General features: G+C 47.3%; 1 protein-coding gene and 1 long non-coding RNA gene across 4 annotated transcripts in view; both read right to left on the reverse strand.

The window, feature by feature from the left end:
- Positions 1–21,257, reverse strand: part of LOC110516366 (receptor expression-enhancing protein 3-like) — a 39,970-nt gene that overhangs the window by 12,125 nt on the left and 6,588 nt on the right. For all 3 annotated transcript variants that reach the window (XR_005039102.1, XR_005039101.1, XM_036959701.1), the window contains exons 2-6: positions 16,129–16,201; positions 13,462–13,538; positions 11,104–11,224; positions 10,717–10,830; positions 2,353–2,512 (exon numbers count right to left, since the gene is read on the reverse strand). Coding sequence is in view for 1 of the 3 variants with exons in the window: in XM_036959701.1 (XP_036815596.1) it covers positions 2,353–2,512; positions 10,717–10,830; positions 11,104–11,224; positions 13,462–13,538; positions 16,129–16,201 (545 nt within the window). In the remaining 2 variants the exon portion in view is untranslated. The remainder of the gene's footprint in view (positions 1–2,352; positions 2,513–10,716; positions 10,831–11,103; positions 11,225–13,461; positions 13,539–16,128; positions 16,202–21,257) is intronic.
- Positions 11,458–11,756, reverse strand: LOC118943822. The gene is made up of 3 exons (XR_005039103.1): positions 11,741–11,756; positions 11,686–11,702; positions 11,458–11,652 (listed from the first exon to the last, which is right to left on the reverse strand). It is a non-coding gene; the product is annotated as an uncharacterized LOC118943822 (long non-coding RNA).

The following is a 21,257-nucleotide window of genomic DNA, read 5'->3' on the forward strand; positions in this document are numbered from 1 at the left end:
GAGGGTTAACCCGTGTTACTCATAGGGAGGGTTAACCCATGCTACTCATAGGGAGGGTTAACCCATGCTACTCATAGGGAGGGTTAACCCATGCTACTCATAGGGAGGGTTAACCCATGCTACTCATAGGGAGGGTTAACCCATGCTACTCATAGGGAGGGTTAACCCATGCTACTCATAGGGAGGGTTAACCCATGCTACTCATAGGGAGGGTTAACCCATGCTACTCATAGGGAGGGTTAACCCATGCTACTCATAGGGAGGGTTAACCCATGCTACTCATAGGGAGGGTTAACCCATGCTACTCATAGGGAGGGTTAACCCATGCTACTCATAGGGAGGGTTAACCCATGCTACTCATAGGGAGGGTTAACCCATGCTACTCATAGGGAGGGTTAACCCATGCTACTCATAGGGAGGGTTAACCCATGCTACTCATAGGGAGGGTTAACCCATGCTACTCATAGGGAGGGTTAACCCATGCTACTCATAGGGAGGGTTAACCCATGCTACTCATAGGGAGGGTTAACCCATGCTACTCATAGGGAGGGTTAACCCATGCTACTCATAGGGAGGGTTAACCCATGCTACTCATAGGGAGGGTTAACCCATGCTACTCATAGGGAGGGTTAACCCATGCTACTCATAGGGAGGGTTAACCCATGCTACTCATAGGGAGGGTTAACCCATGCTACTCATAGGGAGGGTTAACCCATGCTACTCATAGGGAGGGTTAACCCGTGTTACTCATAGGGAACAGGGAGGGTTAACCCATGTTACTCATAGGGAGGGTTAACCCGTGTTACTCATAGGGAGGGTTAACCCGTGTTACTCATAGGGAGGGTTAACCCGTGTTACTCATAGGGAGGGTTAACCCGTGTTACTCATAGGGAGGGTTAACCCGTGTTACTCATAGGGAGGGTTAACCCGTGTTACTCATAGGGAGGGTTAACCCGTGTTACTCATAGGGAGGGTTAACCCGTGTTACTCATAGGGAGGGTTAACCCATGCTACTCATAGGGAGGGTTAACCCGTGTTACTCATAGGGAACAGGGAGGGTTAACCCGTGTTACTCATAGGGAGGGTTAACCCATGTTACTCATAGGGAGGGTTAACCCATGTTACTCATAGGGAGGGTTAACCCATGTTACTCATAGGGAGGGTTAACCCATAGGGAGGGTTACCCCATGTTACTCATAGGGAGGGTTAACCCATGTTACTCATAGGGAACAGGGAGGGTTAACCCGTGTTACTCATAGGGAGGGTTAACCCGTGTTACTCATAGGGAGGGTTAACCCATGCTACTCATAGGGAGGGTTAACCCATGTTACTCATAGGGAGGGTTAACCCATGCTACTCATAGGGAGGGTTAACCCGTGTTACTCATAGGGAACAGGGAGGGTTAACCCATGTTACTCATAGGGAGGGTTAACCCGTGTTACTCATAGGGAGGGTTAACCCATGCTACTCATAGGGAGGGTTAACCCATGCTACTCATAGGGAGGGTTAACCCATGTTACTCATAGGGAGGGTTAACCCATGTTACTCATAGGGAGGGTTAACCCATGTTACTCATAGGGAGGGTTAACCCATGTTACTCATAGGGAGAGTTAACCCATGTTACTCATAGGGAGAGTTAACCCATGTTACTCATAGGGAGGGTTAACCCATGTTACTCATAGGGAGGGTTAACCCGTGTTACGCATAGGGAACAGGGAGGGTTAACCCGTGTTACTCATAGGGAGGGTTAACCCATGTTACTCATAGGGAGGGTTAACCCATGTTACTCATAGGGAGGGTTAACCCATGTTACTCATAGGGAGGGTTAACCCATGTTACTCATAGGGAGGGTTAACCCATGTTACGCATAGGGAACAGGGAGGGTTAACCCGTGTTACTCATAGGGAGGGTTAACCTGTGTTACTCATAGGGAGGGTTAACCCATGTTACGCATAGGGAACAGGGAGGGTTAACCCGTGTTACTCATAGGGAGGGTTAACCCATGCTACTCATAGGGAGGGTTAACCCATGTTACTCATAGGGAGGGTTAACCCGTGTTACTCATAGGGAGGGTTAACCCATGTTACTCATAGTGAGGGTTAACCCATGTTACTCATAGTGAGGGTTAACCCATGTTACTCATAGTGAGGGTTAACCCGTGTTACTCATAGGGAGGGTTAACCCGTGTTACTCAACACAGACCCAGCTATAGAGGATGTTTGAGGAAGGTGGAGACCAGAGTCTTACTGTGGTATAATTGGCTCCCTCTTCAGATCAATGATTAACAGACCAGTGGAAGGTACTAGGTGATGGGTTCATGTAAGGACCTGTGTGTGTGTGTGTGTGTCCTACCTGTTCTGTCGGTCGAGTTTGCGGCGAGCGCCCTCCTGCTCACGGCAGGGTTGCCGGCATGGGCCGTATAGATCTGATTGGCTGCTGCGTCGTCGAGGGGTATCTGAGTCAGGTCGTGCATACTGAAGCTCCTCAGCTTCTCTGTGATCGCCCCCTGGCCCTAAACACACACACACACACACACACAGTTAGTGTCACCACAGGGATAACACTGTCCTCTAAACGCCTCCCCTCTCCTCATGACATCATGGCTCCAGTATCTTACTGTGCTCCGACAAAATACAGTAACAGGCTGAGGGAGTGTTTGTGTTGTTGTGTTCTGATACAGTAACAGGCTCAGGGAGTGTTTGTGTTCTGACACAGTAACATGCTGAGGGAGTGTTTGTGTTGTTGTGTTCTGATAGACAGTAACAGGCTCAGGGAGTGTTTGTGTTCTGACACAGTAACATGCTGAGGGAGTGTTTGTGTTCTGACACAGTAACATGCTGAGGGAGTGTTTGTGTTGTTGTGTTCTGACACAGTAACATACTGAGGGAGTGTTTGTGTTCTGACACAGTAACATGCTGAGGGAGTGTTTGTGTTGTTGTGTTCTGACACAGTAACATACTGAGGGAGTGTTTGTGTTCTGACACAGTAACATGCTGAGGGAGTGTTTGTGTTGTTGTGTTCTGACACAGTAACATACTGAGGGAGTGTTTGTGTTCTGACACAGTAACAGGCTGAGGGAGTGTTTGTGTTCTGACACAGTAACATGCTGAGGGAGTGTTTGTGTTGTTGTGTTCTGACAGACAGTAACATGCTGAGGGAGTGTTTGTGTTGTTGTGTTCTGACACAGTAACATGCTGAGGGAGTGTTTGTGTTGTTGTGTTCTGACACAGTAACATGCTGAGGGAGTGTTTGTGTTGTTGTGTTCTGACAGACAGTAACATGCTGAGGGAGTGTTTGTGTTCTGACAGACAGTAACATGCTGAGGGAGTGTTTGTGTTGTTGTGTTCTGATACAGTAACATACTGAGGGAGTGTTTGTGTTGTTGTGTTCTGACAGACAGTAACATGCTGAGGGAGTGTTTGTGTTCTGACAGACAGTAACATGCTGAGGGAGTGTTTGTGTTCTGACACAGTAACAGGCTGAGGGAGTGTTTGTGTTGTTGTGTTCTGACACAGTAACATGCTGAGGGAGTGTTTGTGTTGTTGTGTTCTGACAGACAGTAACAGGCTGAGGGAGTGTTTGTGTTCTGACAGACAGTAACAGGCTGAGGGAGTGTTTGTGTTGTTGTGTTCTGATACAGTAACATGCTGAGGGAGTGTTTGTGTTGTTGTGTTCTGACAGAGTAACATACTGAGGGAGTGTTTGTGTTGTTGTGTTCTGACACAGTAACATGCTGAGGGAGTGTTTGTGTTGTTGTGTTCTGACAGACAGTAACATGCTGAGGGAGTGTTTGTGTTCTGACACAGTAACATGCTGAGGGAGTGTTTGTGTTCTGACACAGTAACATGCTGAGGGAGTGTTTGTGTTGTTGTGTTCTGACACAGTAACATACTGAGGGAGTGTTTGTGTTCTGACACAGTAACATGCTGAGGGAGTGTTTGTGTTGTTGTGTTCTGACACAGTAACATACTGAGGGAGTGTTTGTGTTCTGACACAGTAACATGCTGAGGGAGTGTTTGTGTTGTTGTGTTCTGACACAGTAACATACTGAGGGAGTGTTTGTGTTCTGACACAGTAACAGGCTGAGGGAGTGTTTGTGTTCTGACACAGTAACATGCTGAGGGAGTGTTTGTGTTGTTGTGTTCTGACAGACAGTAACATGCTGAGGGAGTGTTTGTGTTGTTGTGTTCTGACACAGTAACATGCTGAGGGAGTGTTTGTGTTGTTGTGTTCTGACACAGTAACATGCTGAGGGAGTGTTTGTGTTGTTGTGTTCTGACAGACAGTAACATGCTGAGGGAGTGTTTGTGTTGTTGTGTTCTGACACAGTAACATGCTGAGGGAGTGTTTGTGTTGTTGTGTTCTGACAGACAGTAACAGGCTGAGGGAGTGTTTGTGTTCTGACACAGTAACATACTGAGGGAGTGTTTGTGTTGTTGTGTTCTGATACAGTAACATACTGAGGGAGTGTTTGTGTTGTTGTGTTCTGACAGACAGTAACATGCTGAGGGAGTGTTTGTGTTGTTGTGTTCTGACACAGTAACAGGCTGAGGGAGTGTTTGTGTTGTTGTGTTCTGACACAGTAACAGGCTGAGGGAGTGTTTGTGTTGTTGTGTTCTGACAGACAGTAACATGCTGAGGGAGTGTTTGTGTTGTTGTGTTCTGACAGACAGTAACATGCTGAGGGAGTGTTTGTGTTGTTGTGTTCTGACACAGTAACAGGCTGAGGGAGTGTTTGTGTTGTTGTGTTCTGACACAGTAACATGCTGAGGGAGTGTTTGTGTTGTTGTGTTCTGACAGACAATAACAGGCTGAGGGAGTGTTTGTGTTCTGACAGACAGTAACAGGCTGAGGGAGTGTTTGTGTTGTTGTGTTCTGATACAGTAACATGCTGAGGGAGTGTTTGTGTTGTTGTGTTCTGACAGAGTAACATACTGAGGGAGTGTTTGTGTTCTGACACAGTAACAGGCTGAGGGAGTGTTTGTGTTGTTGTGTTCTGATAGACAGTAACAGGCTGAGGGAGTGTTTGTGTTCTGATACAGTAACAGGCTGAGGGAGTGTTTGTGTTCTGACACAGTAACAGGCTGAGGGAGTGTTTGTGTTCTGATACAGTAACAGGCTGAGGGAGTGTTTGTATTGTTGTGTTCTGATAGACAGTAACAGGCTGAGGGAGTGTTTGTGTTGTTGTGTTCTGATACAGTAACATGCTGAGGGAGTGTTTGTGTTGTTGTGTTCTGATAGACAGTAACATGCTGAGGGAGTGTTTGTGTTCTGACACAGTAACAGGCTGAGGGAGTGTTTGTATTGTTGTGTTCTGATAGACAGTAACAGGCTGAGGGAGTGTTTGTGTTGTTGTGTTCTGATACAGTAACATGCTGAGGGAGTGTTTGTGTTGTTGTGTTCTGATAGACAGTAACATACTGAGGGAGTGTTTGTGTTGTTGTGTTCTGACAGACAGTAACAGGCTGAGGGAGTGTTTGTGTTGTGTTCTGACAGACAGTAACATGCTGAGGGAGTGTTTGTGTTGTGTTCTGATACAGTAACATGCTGAGGGAGTGTTTGTGTTGTTGTGTTCTGACACAGTAACAGGCTGAGGGAGTGTTTGTGTTGTTGTGTTCTGACACAGTAACAGGCTGAGGGAGTGTTTGTGTTGTTGTGTTCTGACAGACAGTAACATGCTGAGGGAGTGTTTGTGTTGTTGTGTTCTGACAGACAGTAACATGCTGAGGGAGTGTTTGTGTTGTTGTGTTCTGACACAGTAACAGGCTGAGGGAGTGTTTGTGTTGTTGTGTTCTGACACAGTAACAGGCTGAGGGAGTGTTTGTGTTGTTGTGTTCTGACACAGTAACAGGCTGAGGGAGTGTTTGTGTTGTTGTGTTCTGACACAGTAACATACTGAGGGAGTGTTTGTGTAAAACTACTACATAAGTTAAATGCCTAGAATCTATTCACAGTGTTTATCATCGTGTTTTCAAACAGCTTATGACAACGCAGAACCTTTTCCATAACAGAACTGGGGAACAGACAGGATGTGTACTATCATGAAGGGAACATTAGTGGTTGTGTGTGCAGCACAGCTTGACAACATCACAGAAAATACCAAAAAGATAAAAAAATAGCAAACGCCATAAAAACAATGAATAGGTGAATCTATGAATGATCTGAGTAGGGCTGGGCGGTAGACTGTGTTTAGCGATATACCGGTATTGATGCACGGACTGGTTTGGGTTTTTAACTTTACCTTCTATCCCAGGTATTTGAATGTTTGACTTGTTAAATGTGATGGCAGTGTCCATGTGTTCCTCTCTCTTTATGACGCACACACCTAGCCCCGCCCCCTGTCACTCAAGGAGCGCGTTGGATGTTCCTCAACCACGTGACCGATGTGTTCAGTCCGCCTGGTCAATGCAGCACAAGTAACACTGTTGCCGACAACAATGCTGCTTTCCCTTTGCTTCTTAATATATAAATCTACTGGCGTTTTATAATTACACTATTAGCTTGTGTTTCTTAAATCTGCAAACAGCTAGTGTCTTTTCTTAGCCGCTGATTGTTAGCCGCTAATGCTAATCGCTAGCTAGCTAATAAAAGTACTGAGTAAGAGCAAACGTAACTTAGCTAGCTAATACAGCCTGATAATACCAGTGATTGTGTAGGCCTAAATCAGCATGTTGTTTGTGCAACAGTGTCTTATGAATTAAAGAGGTAAACGTAAAGCAAGAATATGTTAGCTACATGAAGTAGTTATGACAACACGTTCAATCTAGCCAAAGATTATAGGATCCCCTAGGAAACACTTAACAACACATTAGTTCCTACCCTGTCACAACAACTCCTCCCTGGCAATTTAATTTGTGGTCTCAGTCAAACACTGTATTAAAAGTGCCCAATTATATTTTAACTATATAATTATAATATACATTCTATTTCCATGATTCCAACAGTTAACCCAAGTGTTTCGCTCTAAATCGCAAGTCAAATTGCAACATTTGGTTAAAAATAAGGCCCAGATGACTTGCCCATATAATGCAGCCCTACGGGACAGTGTGGAAATTCTCAATATGCAGAAATTGAATTTACCAAAAAATTGCTATAATCGTGATATGTATCATTATCGGGATATGTGAGATTTTGGCCATAATCGCCCAGCCCTAGATCTGAGGTATTTCTTCATGCTACAGTAAAATATATCTCTATCATTATTACCTCAGAGAGCTGCCACTAGTAGTGCTGTGCCCCTAGAGACAGACTGCACGTCAGACAAGATTGGTAGAAAGACAGATCAACACCAACGTTAGAACACAGTCAGGAGAACAGGAAAAAAAGAAGAGACTAGGAGGAGGGGAAAAGTAGAGCCATAGAAGACCTGATCAATTGGCTGGTTTGATAGAGGCAGAGTAGAGACATAAAATATATGTATTTACAAGCTCCAGGAAGAGACCGTGAGAGAGGCTGCTGGATGCAGAGTCAAGGTTATATGCGGTTTCTGACTTTGTGTTGAGCGATAGGACATAGAAAGAAGGCAGCCTATTGTTGCTTTATCCAGGCCTGGACCGAGGCTCCGTCCCAGCTAGCATGCTCAGGTTGTTTATCCAGGCCTGGGCAGAGGCTCTGTCCCAGCTAGCATGTTCAGGTTGTTTATCCAGGCCTGGGCAGAGGCTCTGTCCCAGCTAGCATGCTCAGGTTGTTTATCCAGGCCTGGACCGAGGCTCTGACCCAGCTAGAATGCTCAGGTTGTTTATCCAGGCCTGGACCGAGGCTCTGACCCAGCTAGCATGCTCAGGTTGTTTATCCAGGCCTGGACCGAGGCTCTGACCCAGCTAGTATGCTCAGGTTGTTTATCCAGGCCTGGGCCGAGGCTCTGTCCCAGCTAGCATGCTCAGGTCGTTTATCCAGGCCTGGGCCGAGGCTCTGTCCCAGCTAGCATGCTCAGGTTGTTTATCGTTGTTTATCCAGGCCTGGACCGAGGCTCCGTCCCAGCTAGCATGCTCAGGTTGTTTATCCAGGCCTAGACCGAGGCTCCGTCCCAGCTAGCATGCTCAGGTTGTTTATCCAGGCCTAGACCGAGGCTCTGTCCCAGCTAGCATGCTCAGGTTGTTTATCCAGGCCTGGACCGAGGCTCTGTCCCAGCTAGCATGCTCAGGTTGTTTATCTAGGCCTGGACCGAGGCTCTGTCCCAAATCTGTTTCCCCACCCCAGGTTTCAGATATCTGCCTATTTTCTTCTCGCAAAAATCACCCTAATAGAAAAAACCTTTTGGATGTTCTTAGTCCATAATGTGGAGACCACTTTGGAGGTCTGGGAAAAATCTAAGAAATATGCACATTTTGGGGTGTTGATACCCTTTAATTCAAGTGCAAGAAACTTGTATGGTTAGCGGTGTTCCTGTAGCACGTGATGGCCGAGTTTTCAAAAACAAAATGGCCACTTGATCGACGCAAATAATCATCTCATTCTGGCAGGTAGACAGAGGCTACTTTGTAGTTAACATTTAATAGAAACCATTTTTTTTTTTGGACAGCCTTTCCATCTACCAGAAGACGGTTATCATGAATTGCGTCAACGCTAACAGGTAGACACACACACTGGGGCGTTCCTGTGTCCTTTCAGAAAGTTGTAGGAAAATACCAAATCACTGATACACTTTGTTCATGTGTTTTGATTAACTGGGTTAAAACTAATATACGTTTTCTAATAAATTCAATACATTTAGTTGCTACTAAGGTCAACACATTTTAGAATATTGTTGAATTCCGTTTTAGAATGCCTGGATTCCGTCCTCATGGCAGCCTTTATAGGGCTCAACACTAGCATGTTCCTATTGTTAGTCACAACCAGTCAGCCACAGGACACAATACCAGCACATCAATCAGATCCGTCTGGCTTCAACAGACAAGACCGATGCCTCCATGGAACTCTCGGTCTCTGAAGCAACAACAGTCCTATTAAGAGTAGAGAAGGAGAACAAACACTAGTCCCTCTGTGTTGAATCCTGATGACACAGCCCAGGGACTGGCACGTGCTGCTCTGTGCATGGCTGTTAGCCCAGGGACTGGCACGTGCTGCTCTGTGCATGGCTGTTAGCCCAGGGACTGGCACGTGCTGCTCTGTGCATGGCTGTTAGCCCAGGGACTGGCACGTGCTGCTCTGTGCATGGCTGTTAGCCCAGGGACTGGCACGTGCTGCTCTGTGCATGGCTGTTAGCCCAGGGACTGCCACGTGCTGCTCTGTGCATGGCTGTTAGCCCAGGGACTGGCACGTGCTGCTCTGTGCATGGCTGTTAGCCCAGGGACTGACACGTGCTGCTCTGTGCATGGCTGTTAGCCCAGGGACTGGCCCGTGCTGCTCTGTGCATGGCTGTTAGCCCAGGGACTGGCACGTGCATGGCTGTTAGCCCAGGGACTGACACGTGCTGCTCTGTGCATGGCTGTTAGCCCAGGGACTGACACGTGCTGCTCCGTGCATGGCTGTTAGCCCAGGGACTGGCACGTGCTGCTCCGTGCATGGCTGTTAGCCCAGGGACTGGCACGTGCTGCTCCGTGCATGGCTGTTAGCCCAGGGACTGACACGTGCTGCTCTGTGCATGGCTGTTAGCCCAGGGACTGGCACGTGCTGCTCTGTGCATGGCTGTTAGCCCAGGGACTGGCACGTGCTGCTCCGTGCATGGCTGTTAGCCCAGGGACTGGCACGTGCTGCTTTGTGCATGGCTGTTAGCCCAGGGACTGGCACGTGCTGCTTTGTGCATGGCTGTTAGCCCAGGGACTGGCACGTGCTGCTTTGTGCATGGCTGTTTGCAGTTACACCCAATAGAGAATCTCACACAGACACGTTTCCAAGTCAGTCCTTTAAACAGACACGTTTCCACGTCAGTCCTTTAGCAGACACGTTTCCACGTCAGTCCTTTAGCCAGACACGTTTCCACGTCAGTCCTTTAACAGACACGTTTCCACGTCAGTCCTTTAACAGACACGTTTCCACGTCAGTCCTTTAGCAGACACGTTTCCACGTCAGTCCTTTAGCAGACACGTTTCCACGTCAGTCCTTTAGCAGACACGTTTCCACGTCAGTCCTTTAGCCAGACACGTTTCCACGTCAGTCCTTTAGCCAGACACGTTTCCACGTCAGTCCTTTAGCCAGACACGTTTCCACGTCAGTCCTTCAACAGACACGTTTCCACGTCAGTCCTTCAACAGACACGTTTCCACGTCAGTCCTTTAACAGACACGTTTCCACGTCAGTCCTTTAACAGACACGTTTCCACGTCAGTCCTTTAACAGACACGTTTCCACGTCAGTCCTTTAGCAGACACGTTTCCACGTCAGTCCTTTAGCCAGACACGTTTCCACGTCAGTCCTTTAACAGACACGTTTCCACAACCATATATCACAGTAGTTAGTATATTCAGATAGCTAGGTGGACAACCACATATCACAGTAGTTAGTATATTCAGATAGCTAGGTGAGACAACCACATATCACAGTAGTTAGTATATTCAGATAGCTAGGTGGGACAACCACATATCACAGTAGTTAGTATATTCAGATAGCTAGGTGAGACAACCACATATCACAGTAGTTAGTATATTCAGATAGCTAGGTGGGACAACCACATATCACAGTAGTTAGTATATTCAGATAGCTAGGTGAGGGTGGGGGTGGGGGCGGTAGGGTGGGGGTGGGGGCGTGGGGGTGGGGAGACGACTCGTGCAGTACTTGCCTTGACAGCTGCGGAGACAGCTGCAGTAGCAGCTATACTTAGGCCCTGCTTGCCGAAGGTCACCATGGTCTCGTAGCTACGCTCCTTGGCCTGGACAATGTACTCGTCTATCTCCTGGGTGACAACAACCGTTACAGAGACAAACAGAGAGTCAGTTCACAGAATAACAACTATAGTATGCAACAACATGTCAAAACCCATGACAACACAAAAGCTAAATATCTTGTCATCAACTGACAGCAGATCATTATACGTGTCAGCCAGCTTTCTTAGCAGGAGGAATCAAAACAAATATAGGATTCAAACGTATTCTTCTGTTGCTTGACCAGGCTTCATATTCAATACACATTCAATACACAGTTACAGTGCTCAGTCAGTCAGTCTTACCCTCTCTCTTGAGGACAGTAGAGGATGGAGGCACTTCCTGTAGATGAGACTAGCTCCTCTGGTGTAGGGAGACAGCAACCAGATAACAAATGCTATCTTAATCTCATAGTACAGGGGGAACCTAGAGAGAGACACCACATTACAGTATTAACCTAGAGAGACCAGATATCTCATAGTACAGGGGGAACCTAGAGAGAGACCAGATATCTCATAGTACAGGGGGAACCTAGAGAGACCAGATATCTCATAGTACAGGGGGAACCTAGAGAGACCAGATATCTCATAGTACAGGGGGAACCTAGAGAGAGACCAGATATCTCATAGTACAGGGGGAACCTAGAGAGAGACCAGATATCTCATAGTACAGGGGGAACCTAGAGAGACCAGATATCTCATAGTACAGGGGGAACCTAGAGAGACCAGATATCTCATAGTACAGGGGGAACCTAGAGAGACCAGATATCTCATAGTACAGGGGGAACCTAGAGAGAGACACCACATTACAGTATTAACCTAGAGAGACCAGATATCTCATAGTACAGGGGGAACCTAGAGAGAGACACACCACATTACAGTATTAACCTAGAGAGACCAGATATCTCATAGTACAGGGGGAACCTAGAGAGAGACCAGATACCTCATAGTACAGGGGGAACCTAGAGAGAGACACCACATTACAGTATTAACCTAGAGAGACTAGATATCTCATAGTACAGGGGGAACCTAGAGAGAGACCAGATACCTCATAGTACAGGGGGAACCTAGAGAGAGACACCACATTACAGTATTAACCTAGAGAGACTAGATATCTCATAGTACAGGGGGAACCTAGAGAGAGACACCACATTACAGTATTAACCTAGAGCGAGACCAGATATCTCATAGTACAGGGGGAACATAGAGAGAGAGACCAGATATCTCATAGTACAGGGGGAACATAGAGAGAGAGACCAGATATCTCATAGTACAGGGGGAACCTAGAGAGAGAGACCAGATATCTCAGTACAGGGGGAACCTAGAGAGAGACCAGATATATCATAGTACAGGGGGAACCTAGAGAGACCAGATATCTCATAGTACAGGGGGAACCTAGAGAGAGACCAGATATCTCATAGTACAAGGGGAACCTAGAGCGAGACCAGATATCTCATAGTACAGGGGGAACCTAGAGCGAGACCAGATATCTCATAGTACAGGGGGAACCTAGAGAGAGACCAGATATCTCATAGTACAGGGGGAACCTAGAGAGAGACCAGATATCTCATAGTACAGGGGGAACCTAGAGAGAGACCAGATATCTCATAGTACAGTGAGGGAAAGGGTTAGCGTTAGCGTTAGGGAAAGGCATTGTGTTACGGTTAGGGAAAGGGTTAGCGTTAGCATTAGGGAAAGGCATTGTGTTACGGTTAGGGAAAGGGTTAGCGTTAGCATTAGGGAAAGGCATTGGGTTACGGTTAGGGAAAGGGTTAGCGTTAGCATTAGGGAAAGGCATTGTGTTACGGTTAGGGAAAGGGTTAGCGTTAGCATTAGGGAAAGGCATTGTGTTACGGTTAGGGAAAGGGTTAGCGTTAGCATTAGGGAAAGGCATTGTGTTACGGTTAGGGAAAGGGTTAGCGTTAGCATTAGGGAAAGGCATTGTGTTACGGTTAGGGAAAGGGTTAGCGTTAGCATTAGGGAAAGGCATTGTGTTACGGTTAGGGAAAGGGTTAGCGTTAGCATTAGGGAAAGGCATTGTGTTACGGTTAGGGAAAGGGTTAGCGTTAGCATTAGGGAAAGGCATTGTGTTAGCGTACCACCGTCCACTGCTATTCATTTTCTGCCAGTCAAATATACACTGCCTAAATCCTACTAACCAGCCGACGTGACGCTCCTCATTAAATCTGAACAACACATTTATAAGACTGAATCTCAATTACATCTCATTAAGCCTGGATTGTTTTCGGCATCGTGTGTTGATCAAAGACAACACGGAAAACTAAATGGGATTGGCTTGTTTGGCACATTAAAGGGGAATCAACCAAATGAAGAATTAGCATAAAATAGATGCCTCTGTCTGTATTCAGTCTCTCCAGGCTACAGCGAGGTCTGTATTCAGGCTACAGCGAGGTCTGTATTCAGGCTACAGCGAGGTCTGTATTCAGGCTACAGTGAGGTCTGTATTCAGTCGCTCCAGGCTACAGTGAGGTCTGTATTCAGTCTCTCCAGGCTACAGTGAGGTCTGTATCCAGGCTACAGTGAGGTCTGTATTCAGGCTACAGTGAGGTCTGTATTCAGGCTACAGTGAGGTCTGTATTCAGGCTACAGTGAGGTCTGTATTCAGTCTTACCAGGCTACAGTGAGGTCTGTATTCAGTCTTACCAGGCTACAGTGAGGTCTGTGATGGTCTCCACTACGGTGTAGAGAGCAAACACAATCCAGTACATCATCCAACGGACCTGTTGGAACAGAGAAAGAGAGAGAGATAATCAACACTTCCTACATGTTACAGTATGCTAGACATACACCTGTTGGAACAACAAAGATATATACTTTGGAACAAAAAAATAATTTGGAGCTGATTGGCTGGTGTTTTACAGTGTTATGACTAACAGGCCAGAGGCCTACAGACCAACAGGCCTCCAAAGCAAGCATTCCTCCCTCTTAGACAGACTCAGAGAGGAGATACCTAGCCAACAAGCCATGGGCTCTGAGAAATTACATGTCAACTTGTTCTAGCTAGATTATTCCTCATGTCTAACTAAAGCCTTGTTCGGGCCTTAAGGCTAAAACCAGTTTGGGAGGCATTTTCTCTCTCAAATACAGCTGTTGAAAATGTTATTTTTATTATAACATACAAAGCAAAAGAAAATAAGCATCATTGTTGCTCGTGCTGCATTGACCATGCAGACTGAACGCATGCGTCTCGTGGTCAAGAGACAACAGTCGGGCTCCTTGAGTGACAGGGGGCGGGGCTAGGAGAGAGAGGACTCGAGTAGTGTAGTAAACTATAAAGATGGACGTTACACAAGGTGTATCACATTTAACAAACCAAACATTCAAATACCGGTATAGAAGGTAACGTAAAAACGCAATGGTCTGTGCATCAATACCTGTCTATAGTCAAATACCATATGTATTTTAAAAAGAGAAGGAGGAGAGGAGGGAGAGACAGGGGAGAGGAGAGAGAGACAGGAGAGGAGGGAGAGACAGAGGAGAGGAGAAAGGACGGAGGAGAGGAGGGAGAGACGGAGGAGAGGAGGGAGAGACGAAGGGAGAGACGGAGGAGAGGAGAAAGGACTGAGGAGAGGAGAAAGGACTGAGGAGAGGAGAAAGGACTGAGGAGAGGAGAAAGAGCTGAGGCGAGGAGGGAGAGACGGAGGAGAGGAGGGAGAGACGAAGGGAGAGACGGAGGACAGGAGAAAGGACTGAGGAGAGGAGAAAGGGCTGAGGAGAGGAGAAAGGGCTGAGGAGAGGAGAAAGGGCTGAGGAGAGGGAGGAGAAAGGGCTGAGGAGAGGAGAAAGGGCTGAGGAGAGGAGAAAGGGCTGAGGAGAGGAGAAAGGGCTGAGGAGAGGAGAAAGGGCTGAGGAGAGGGAGGAGAAAGGTCTGAGGAGAGGAGAAAGGGCTGAGGAGAGGAGAAAGGGCTGAGGAGAGGAGAAAGGGCTGAGGAGAGGGAGGAGAAAGGTCTGAGGAGAGGAGAAAGGGCTGAGGAGAGGAGAAAGGGCTGAGGAGAGGAGAAAGGGCTGAGGAGAGGGAGGAGAAAGGTCTGAGGAGAGGGAGGAGAAAGGTCTGAGGAGAGGGAGGAGAAAGGTCTGAGGAGAGGGAGGAGAAAGGTCTGAGGAGAGGGAGGAGAAAGGTCTGAGGAGAGGGAGGAGAAAGGTCTGAGGAGAGGGAGGAGAAAGGTCTGAGGAGAGGGAGGAGAAAGGTCTGAGGAGAGGGAGGAGAAAGGTCTGAGGAGAGGAGAAAGGTCTGAGGAGAGGAGAAAGGTCTGAGGAGAGGAGAAAGGTCTGAGGAGAGGAGAAAGGTCTGAGGAGAGGAGGGAGAGACGGAGGAGAGGAGGGAGAGACGGGGGAGAGGAGAAAGGGCTGAGGAGAGGAGGGAGAGACGGAGGAGAGGAGGGAGAGACGGAGGAGAGGAGGGAGAGAGGAGGGAGAGACGGAGGAGACGGAGGAGAGGAGGGAGAGGAGAAAGGGCTGAGGAGAGGAGGGAGAGACGGAGGAGAGGAGAGAGAGACAGGGGAGAGGAGAGAGAGACAGGGGAGAGGAGAGAGACAGGGGAGAGGAGAGAGAGACAGGAGAGGAGGGAGAGACGGAGGAGAGGAGGGAGAGAGGAGGGAGAGACGGAGGAGAGGAGGGAGAGACGGAGGAGAGGAGGGAGAGACGGAGGAGAAGAGGGAGAGACGGAGGAGAAGAGGGAGAGACGGAGGAGAAGAGGGAGAGACGGAGGAGAAGAGGGAGAGACGGAGGAGAGGAGGGAGAGAGGAGGGAGAGACGGAGGAGAGGAGAAAGGGCTGAGGAGAGGAGGGAGAGACGGAGGAGAGGAGGGAGAGAGGAGGGAGAGACAGAGGAGAGGAGAAAGGGCTGAGGAGAGGAGGGAGAGACGGAGGAGAGGAGGGAGAGACGGAGGAGAGGAGGGAGAGACGGAGGAGAGGAGGGAGAGAGGAGGGAGAGACGGAGGAGAGGAGAGATGGAGGAGAGGAGGGAGAGACGGAGGAGAGGAGACCGATGATATCCTTATAGAGAAACTCTCCTAAACCTGTTGGCCACACACTCAATATAGCATTCCTGTAAAGCACCTGCTTGGAGCCCATCCTTCACAGTGCCCTGCTGCACGTCTCCACAGATAGGCATGTCAATGTGTTTGTTCCAGTCATAGGCAGTTAACTCCCATTCACATGCCTGGACTTGTCCTCAATACCTTCAGACCAGACATGGGCTGCTTTTCAAACTCATAAAAGACACACCCTCGGGGGAACCCCACACCCCCCACACACACACACACTAGTATGATGAAATCAATGATGTTGAAATAAGGGTTTTTGTACTTACATATTCCTTGACATTTTTGGTTTTCACTGCTTTGTAGGAATAGTATGCAGGATACAGGGTCCCGAAGACGAGCCTGTGTAGAGACCAGAGAAATATGAAACTATCAGCGTCAAATCATTTACCACCAAGAGAGAACATATAAGAGGACACATTCAGTTAAACTAAAGCAACAACAAGCCAGACTCACCGAAAGCATCATAATCACAGGCTGCTAAGAGCTGCTGTACTGAACCAGACTCCTGAGTTTCCTGTAGTCCTCTATGTAGCCTGGTGTTAGGATGCACTACCACTCCCTACACATGGGGGAGCTGTGACTGTTTCACAACAGAGATTTGATCCAACGTGTGCTCTTAATTTACATCCTGGGGTCCAAGCTTGTCTGGGGGAGTTGTTCTCAGGGAGAGAACACAACCCAGCACGCCCCAGTGGATGACCCACACTAGATGTAAAGCCTACACATGGTTGTATACCGAATGGCATCCTATTCACTACCCATGAGCCCTGGTCTAAAGTAGTCCACTGCCCCATGAGCCCTCGTCAAATAGTAGTCCACTACCCCATGAGCCCTCGTCAAAAAGTAGTCCACTACCCCATGAGCCCTCGTCAAAAAGTAGTCCACTACCCCATGAGCCCTCGTCAAAAAGTAGTCCACTACCCCATGAGCCCTCGTCAAAAAGTAGTCCACTACCCCATGAGCCCTCGTCAAAAAGTAGTCCACTGCCCCATGAGCCCTCGTCAAAAAGTAGTCCACTACCCCATGGGCCCTCGTCAAAAAGTAGTCCACTACCCCATGAGCCCTCGTCAAAAAGTAGTCCACTACCCCATGAGCCCTCGTCAAAAAGTAGTCCACTACCCCATGAGCCCCCGTCAAAAAGTAGTCCACTACCCCATGAGCCCTCGTCAAAAAAAGTAGTCCACTACCCCATGAGCCCTCGTCAAAAAGTAGTCCACTACCCCATGAGCCCTCGTCAAAAAGTAGTCCACTACCCCATGAGCCCTCGTCAAAAAGTAGTCCACTACCGCATGAGCCCTCGTCAAAAGTAGTCCACTATATAGGGAATGCTGCCATATGGGATGTACTCTGTGTGTCATTTATAGGCCCTATAGGATCCTCTCTGATCTGAGACCGGGCTGCAGTGAGGAGTCACTATGTATGTATGTACGTACAATGCAGGTGAAAAATATTCAGACCCCTTGACTTTTTCCACATTTTGCTACGTTACAGCCGCATTAAGAAATATATATATGTCCCCCCCTCACTTCAATCTACTCATTCCAGGGTTCTCTTTATTCAAGGTCCCTTTATAAAAATGTAGCAAATTGATTCCCTGAAGAATTCAGTGTTCTGGAGGCAAAGGTGGATCCAACCCAGTACTAGATGGGAATAAACTGGCCAACGAGTGTATAAGAGTGAAATTCTCTTCCTGTTCGTTTTATGTTTCATGGCCTCTGTCCAGGGATCCACCTCACTCGCCTCCATGACAGAGTTTATTGAGCTGTTGCCATAGAAACAGCAGAGGACTATACAGGGTCTCCAAGAATAGCCGTGGTTGGCTGTAGTCAGACAGTCCTTTCTCTAAGCCTCCAACAGGGAAGGAAGGAAGGGGTGTAATTTGTAAAAGTCCTTCCATGTAACAGCTACTTGTTGAATTAAAACGGTGGTCTGCTTAGTTAATAGGTGCCATTTTTCCTTCAATTTGGCTGCTGTTCTTAAAAATCAGCTTAATCTAGCGCCACCCACAACACAGATAGCAGGCAGTAGACAAGACCACAGAAGTAGATTTACACTGGGAAGAAAACGCCAACATCCCTTCCTACTGGACAGCAACGACTGTTAATGATAAAACATATGCATATTATCACACCTCATCTAGTTCTTCCGTTTGAACAGGAGCTGCCCTGCAGGAAGTACCAGGTAATAACACGGCTATATACAGGGAGTACCAGGTAATAACACGGCTACACACAGGAAGTACCAGGTAATAACACGGCTACACACAGGAAGTACCAGGTAATAACATGGCTATATGCAGGGAGTACCAGGTAATAACATGGCTATATACAGGAAGTACCAGGTAATAACACGGCTATATACAGGAAGTACCAGGTAATAACATGGCTACACACAGGAAGTACCAGGTAATAACACGGCTACACACAGGAAGTACCAGGTAATAACACGGCTATATACAGGAAGTACCAGGTAATACCATGGCTATATACAGGAAGTACCAGGTAATAACACGGCTATATACAGGAAGTACCAGGTAATAACACGGCTATATACAGGGAGTACCAGGTAATAACATGACTATATACAGGGAGTACCAGGTAATAACATGGCTATATACAGGGAGTACCAGGTAATAACATGGCTATATACAGGGAGTAGTAATAACATGACTATATACAGGAAGTACCAGGTAATAACATGACTATATACAGGAAGGATATGGATATAAGGATATGTACATTTAACTAGGAATATAGTGACTGATGAGAGTAGCAGCGTATGTGATGAGTCATACAAGTCAGTGAAAATGCAGATAGTTGAATGGTTCAAATAGCTTCCTGCACTAACCAGTCTAATGGGAAGGTAAAACCTTGTCAGTTGCACAACAACGCATTCAACCGAAATGAGTCTTCTGCATTTAACCCCTCTGACTCACAGAGTTAAGGCCTTAAAAACCCACGCTGTCGGCGCCCGGGGAGCTGTTGTTGTGAGTTAACTGCCGTGCCAACACTTAACCGCTAGGCTACCTGCCACCCTCGGGGGTAGAAGCTGTTCAGGGTCCTATTGGTTCCAGACTCACTTGCAGTGCGGAAACAGAGAACAGTCTATGACAAGCGTGGCTGGAGTCTTTGACAATCTTTAGGGCCTTCCTCTGACGCTCCCTGGTATAGAGGTCCTGGATGGCAGAAAGCTTGGCCCCAGGGACGTACTGAGCCGCACTACCCTCTGTGGTGCCTTCCCCTGACACCGCCTGGTATAGAGGTCCTGGATGGCAGGAAGCTTGGCCCCAGGGACGTACTGGGCCGCACTACCCTCTGTGGTGCCTTGCGGTCGGATGTCAAGCAGTCAGTCAAGACGCTCTCAATGGTGAAGAACTTGGAGGATCTGAAATCAGCTCCTTTGTCTTGCTGACGTTGAAGGAGAGGTTGTTGTCCTGGTAGCCCACCATCAGCTGCTTTGTCTTGCTGACGTTGAAGGAGAGGTTGTGTGTCCTGGTAGCCCACCATCAGCTGCTTTGTCTTGCTGACGTTGAAGGAGAGGTTGTGTGTCCTGGTACCCCACCGTCAGGTCTCTGGGACACAATCATTGGGTCACGCTTTATTTGGACAATCTGGATTTTCCATCTGTAGATGCTTTCAGGATGGTAGTACTATCAACAAACTACCTGTTGATAAGCAATTACTTGCTAAGGTTAGGGTAAGGGTTAACGTTAAGGCTAGGGTTCAGTTTAGGCTTAGGATAAGGGTTAAGAGGTTAGGGTTAAGATAAGGGTTAAGAGGTCAGGGTTTATGTTAAGGGTTAGGAGAAGGGTACTGTTAGCGCTAGTGTTAGTAGTTATTATATAGAGCATCTACAGATGGACAATCCAAATAAAACATAAATCATTGTTTGCCTGCAGAAATAGACCCTGTCCCGCTCGGGGCAGGCTGAAGTATTTTCACACAGGAGAGGAGGAATATTTCTCCATGAAGGAGACAGAGCCTGCAGAAATAGACCCTGTCCTGCTCGGGGCAGGCTGGAGTATTTTCACACAGGGGAGGAGGAATATTTCTCCATGAAGGAGACAGAGCCTGCAGAAATAGACCCTGTCCAGCTCGGGGCAGGCTGGAGTATTTTCACACAGGAGAGGAGTAATATTTCTCCATGAAGGAGACAGAGCCTGCAGAGGCTTCTTGAAACAATTGTGTGAAATGGGGCCTCTCTGGCAGTATGCAGCAGGAAAACACGATACACAAGCCTTGACATTCTGTTTTTAGATCAACTTTCCCAGTTCTGGTAAAAAAATAAAGATGTAATGTCTGACAGTACACCCACCGCTCGCTCACAGCTCCTAGCATGAAGCCTGGGAGAGAGTCAGATGTAGAGTTACTGGGAGAGAGTCAGATGTAGAGTTACTGGGAGAGAGTCAGATGTAGAGTTACTGGGAGAGAGTCAGATGTAGAGTTACTGGGAGAGAGTCAGATGTAGAGTTACTGGGAGAGAGTCAGATGTAGAGTTACTGGGAGAGAGGCAGATGTAGAGTTACTGGGAGAGAGTCAGATGTAGAGTTACTGGGAGAGAGTCAGATGTAGAGTTACTGGGAGAGAGTCAGATGTAGAGTTACTGGGAGAGAGTCAGATGTAGAGTTACTGGGAGAGAGGCAGATGTAGAGTTACTGGGAGAGAGTCAGATGTAGAGTTACTGGGAGAGAGTCAGATGTAGAGTTACTGGGAGAGAGTCAGATGTAGAGTTACTGGGAGAGAGTCAGATGTAGAGTTACTGGGATAAAGACGGAGGAAGGACTTTAAGATCCAGGCAGAGATCTCAACTCCAACATCTGGTTTCAGCTACAGGGGTAAAGGGCTGAAGGCTTTCCCCTGTGGAAATACACATCTGTTGCTAAAGGCACACTTTAGCGGTGGTTCTGTCAGCCATCTTTTGTGGTTAAAATGGCGTCTTTCGTTTCCCCCAACGCAGTTAGGCCAAAACCACGCCCCGTTATTCAGTACTACTATGCTCCCATTGGCTTGCTAGCGTTGTCTCACTCACAGGCAACCAGCGCAGAGACAGTGACCTTCCAAAGTAAGGATGGAAAGTGTAATTTAACAGTTAGCTGCCTGCCGTAATGCAGGCCAATTATTATCATCATGTTTGATATCATTTGCCCATATATTTATTTTCAGAGTTTCAGTGAGTTGTAAAAATGTCTCAGAGAACTCTGCTGAATCCCCTGTATTGAAGGTCAGCTAAGTTAACCCAGACTACTTAACATTACTATCTCGGTATTAGAAGTTGTTTTATTATCATTAGCAGTCTATTATCAGGTAAAAACATATGCTTATTATTCATAATTTCTTAAATATTAATTTAAGAATACGCTATGACTACAGCCATTGACTGACTGTCTGAGCGTTAA

The sequence above is a fragment of the Oncorhynchus mykiss genome, chromosome 23 (assembly GCF_013265735.2).
Source record: "Oncorhynchus mykiss isolate Arlee chromosome 23, USDA_OmykA_1.1, whole genome shotgun sequence".
NCBI lineage: Eukaryota > Metazoa > Chordata > Actinopteri > Salmoniformes > Salmonidae > Oncorhynchus > Oncorhynchus mykiss.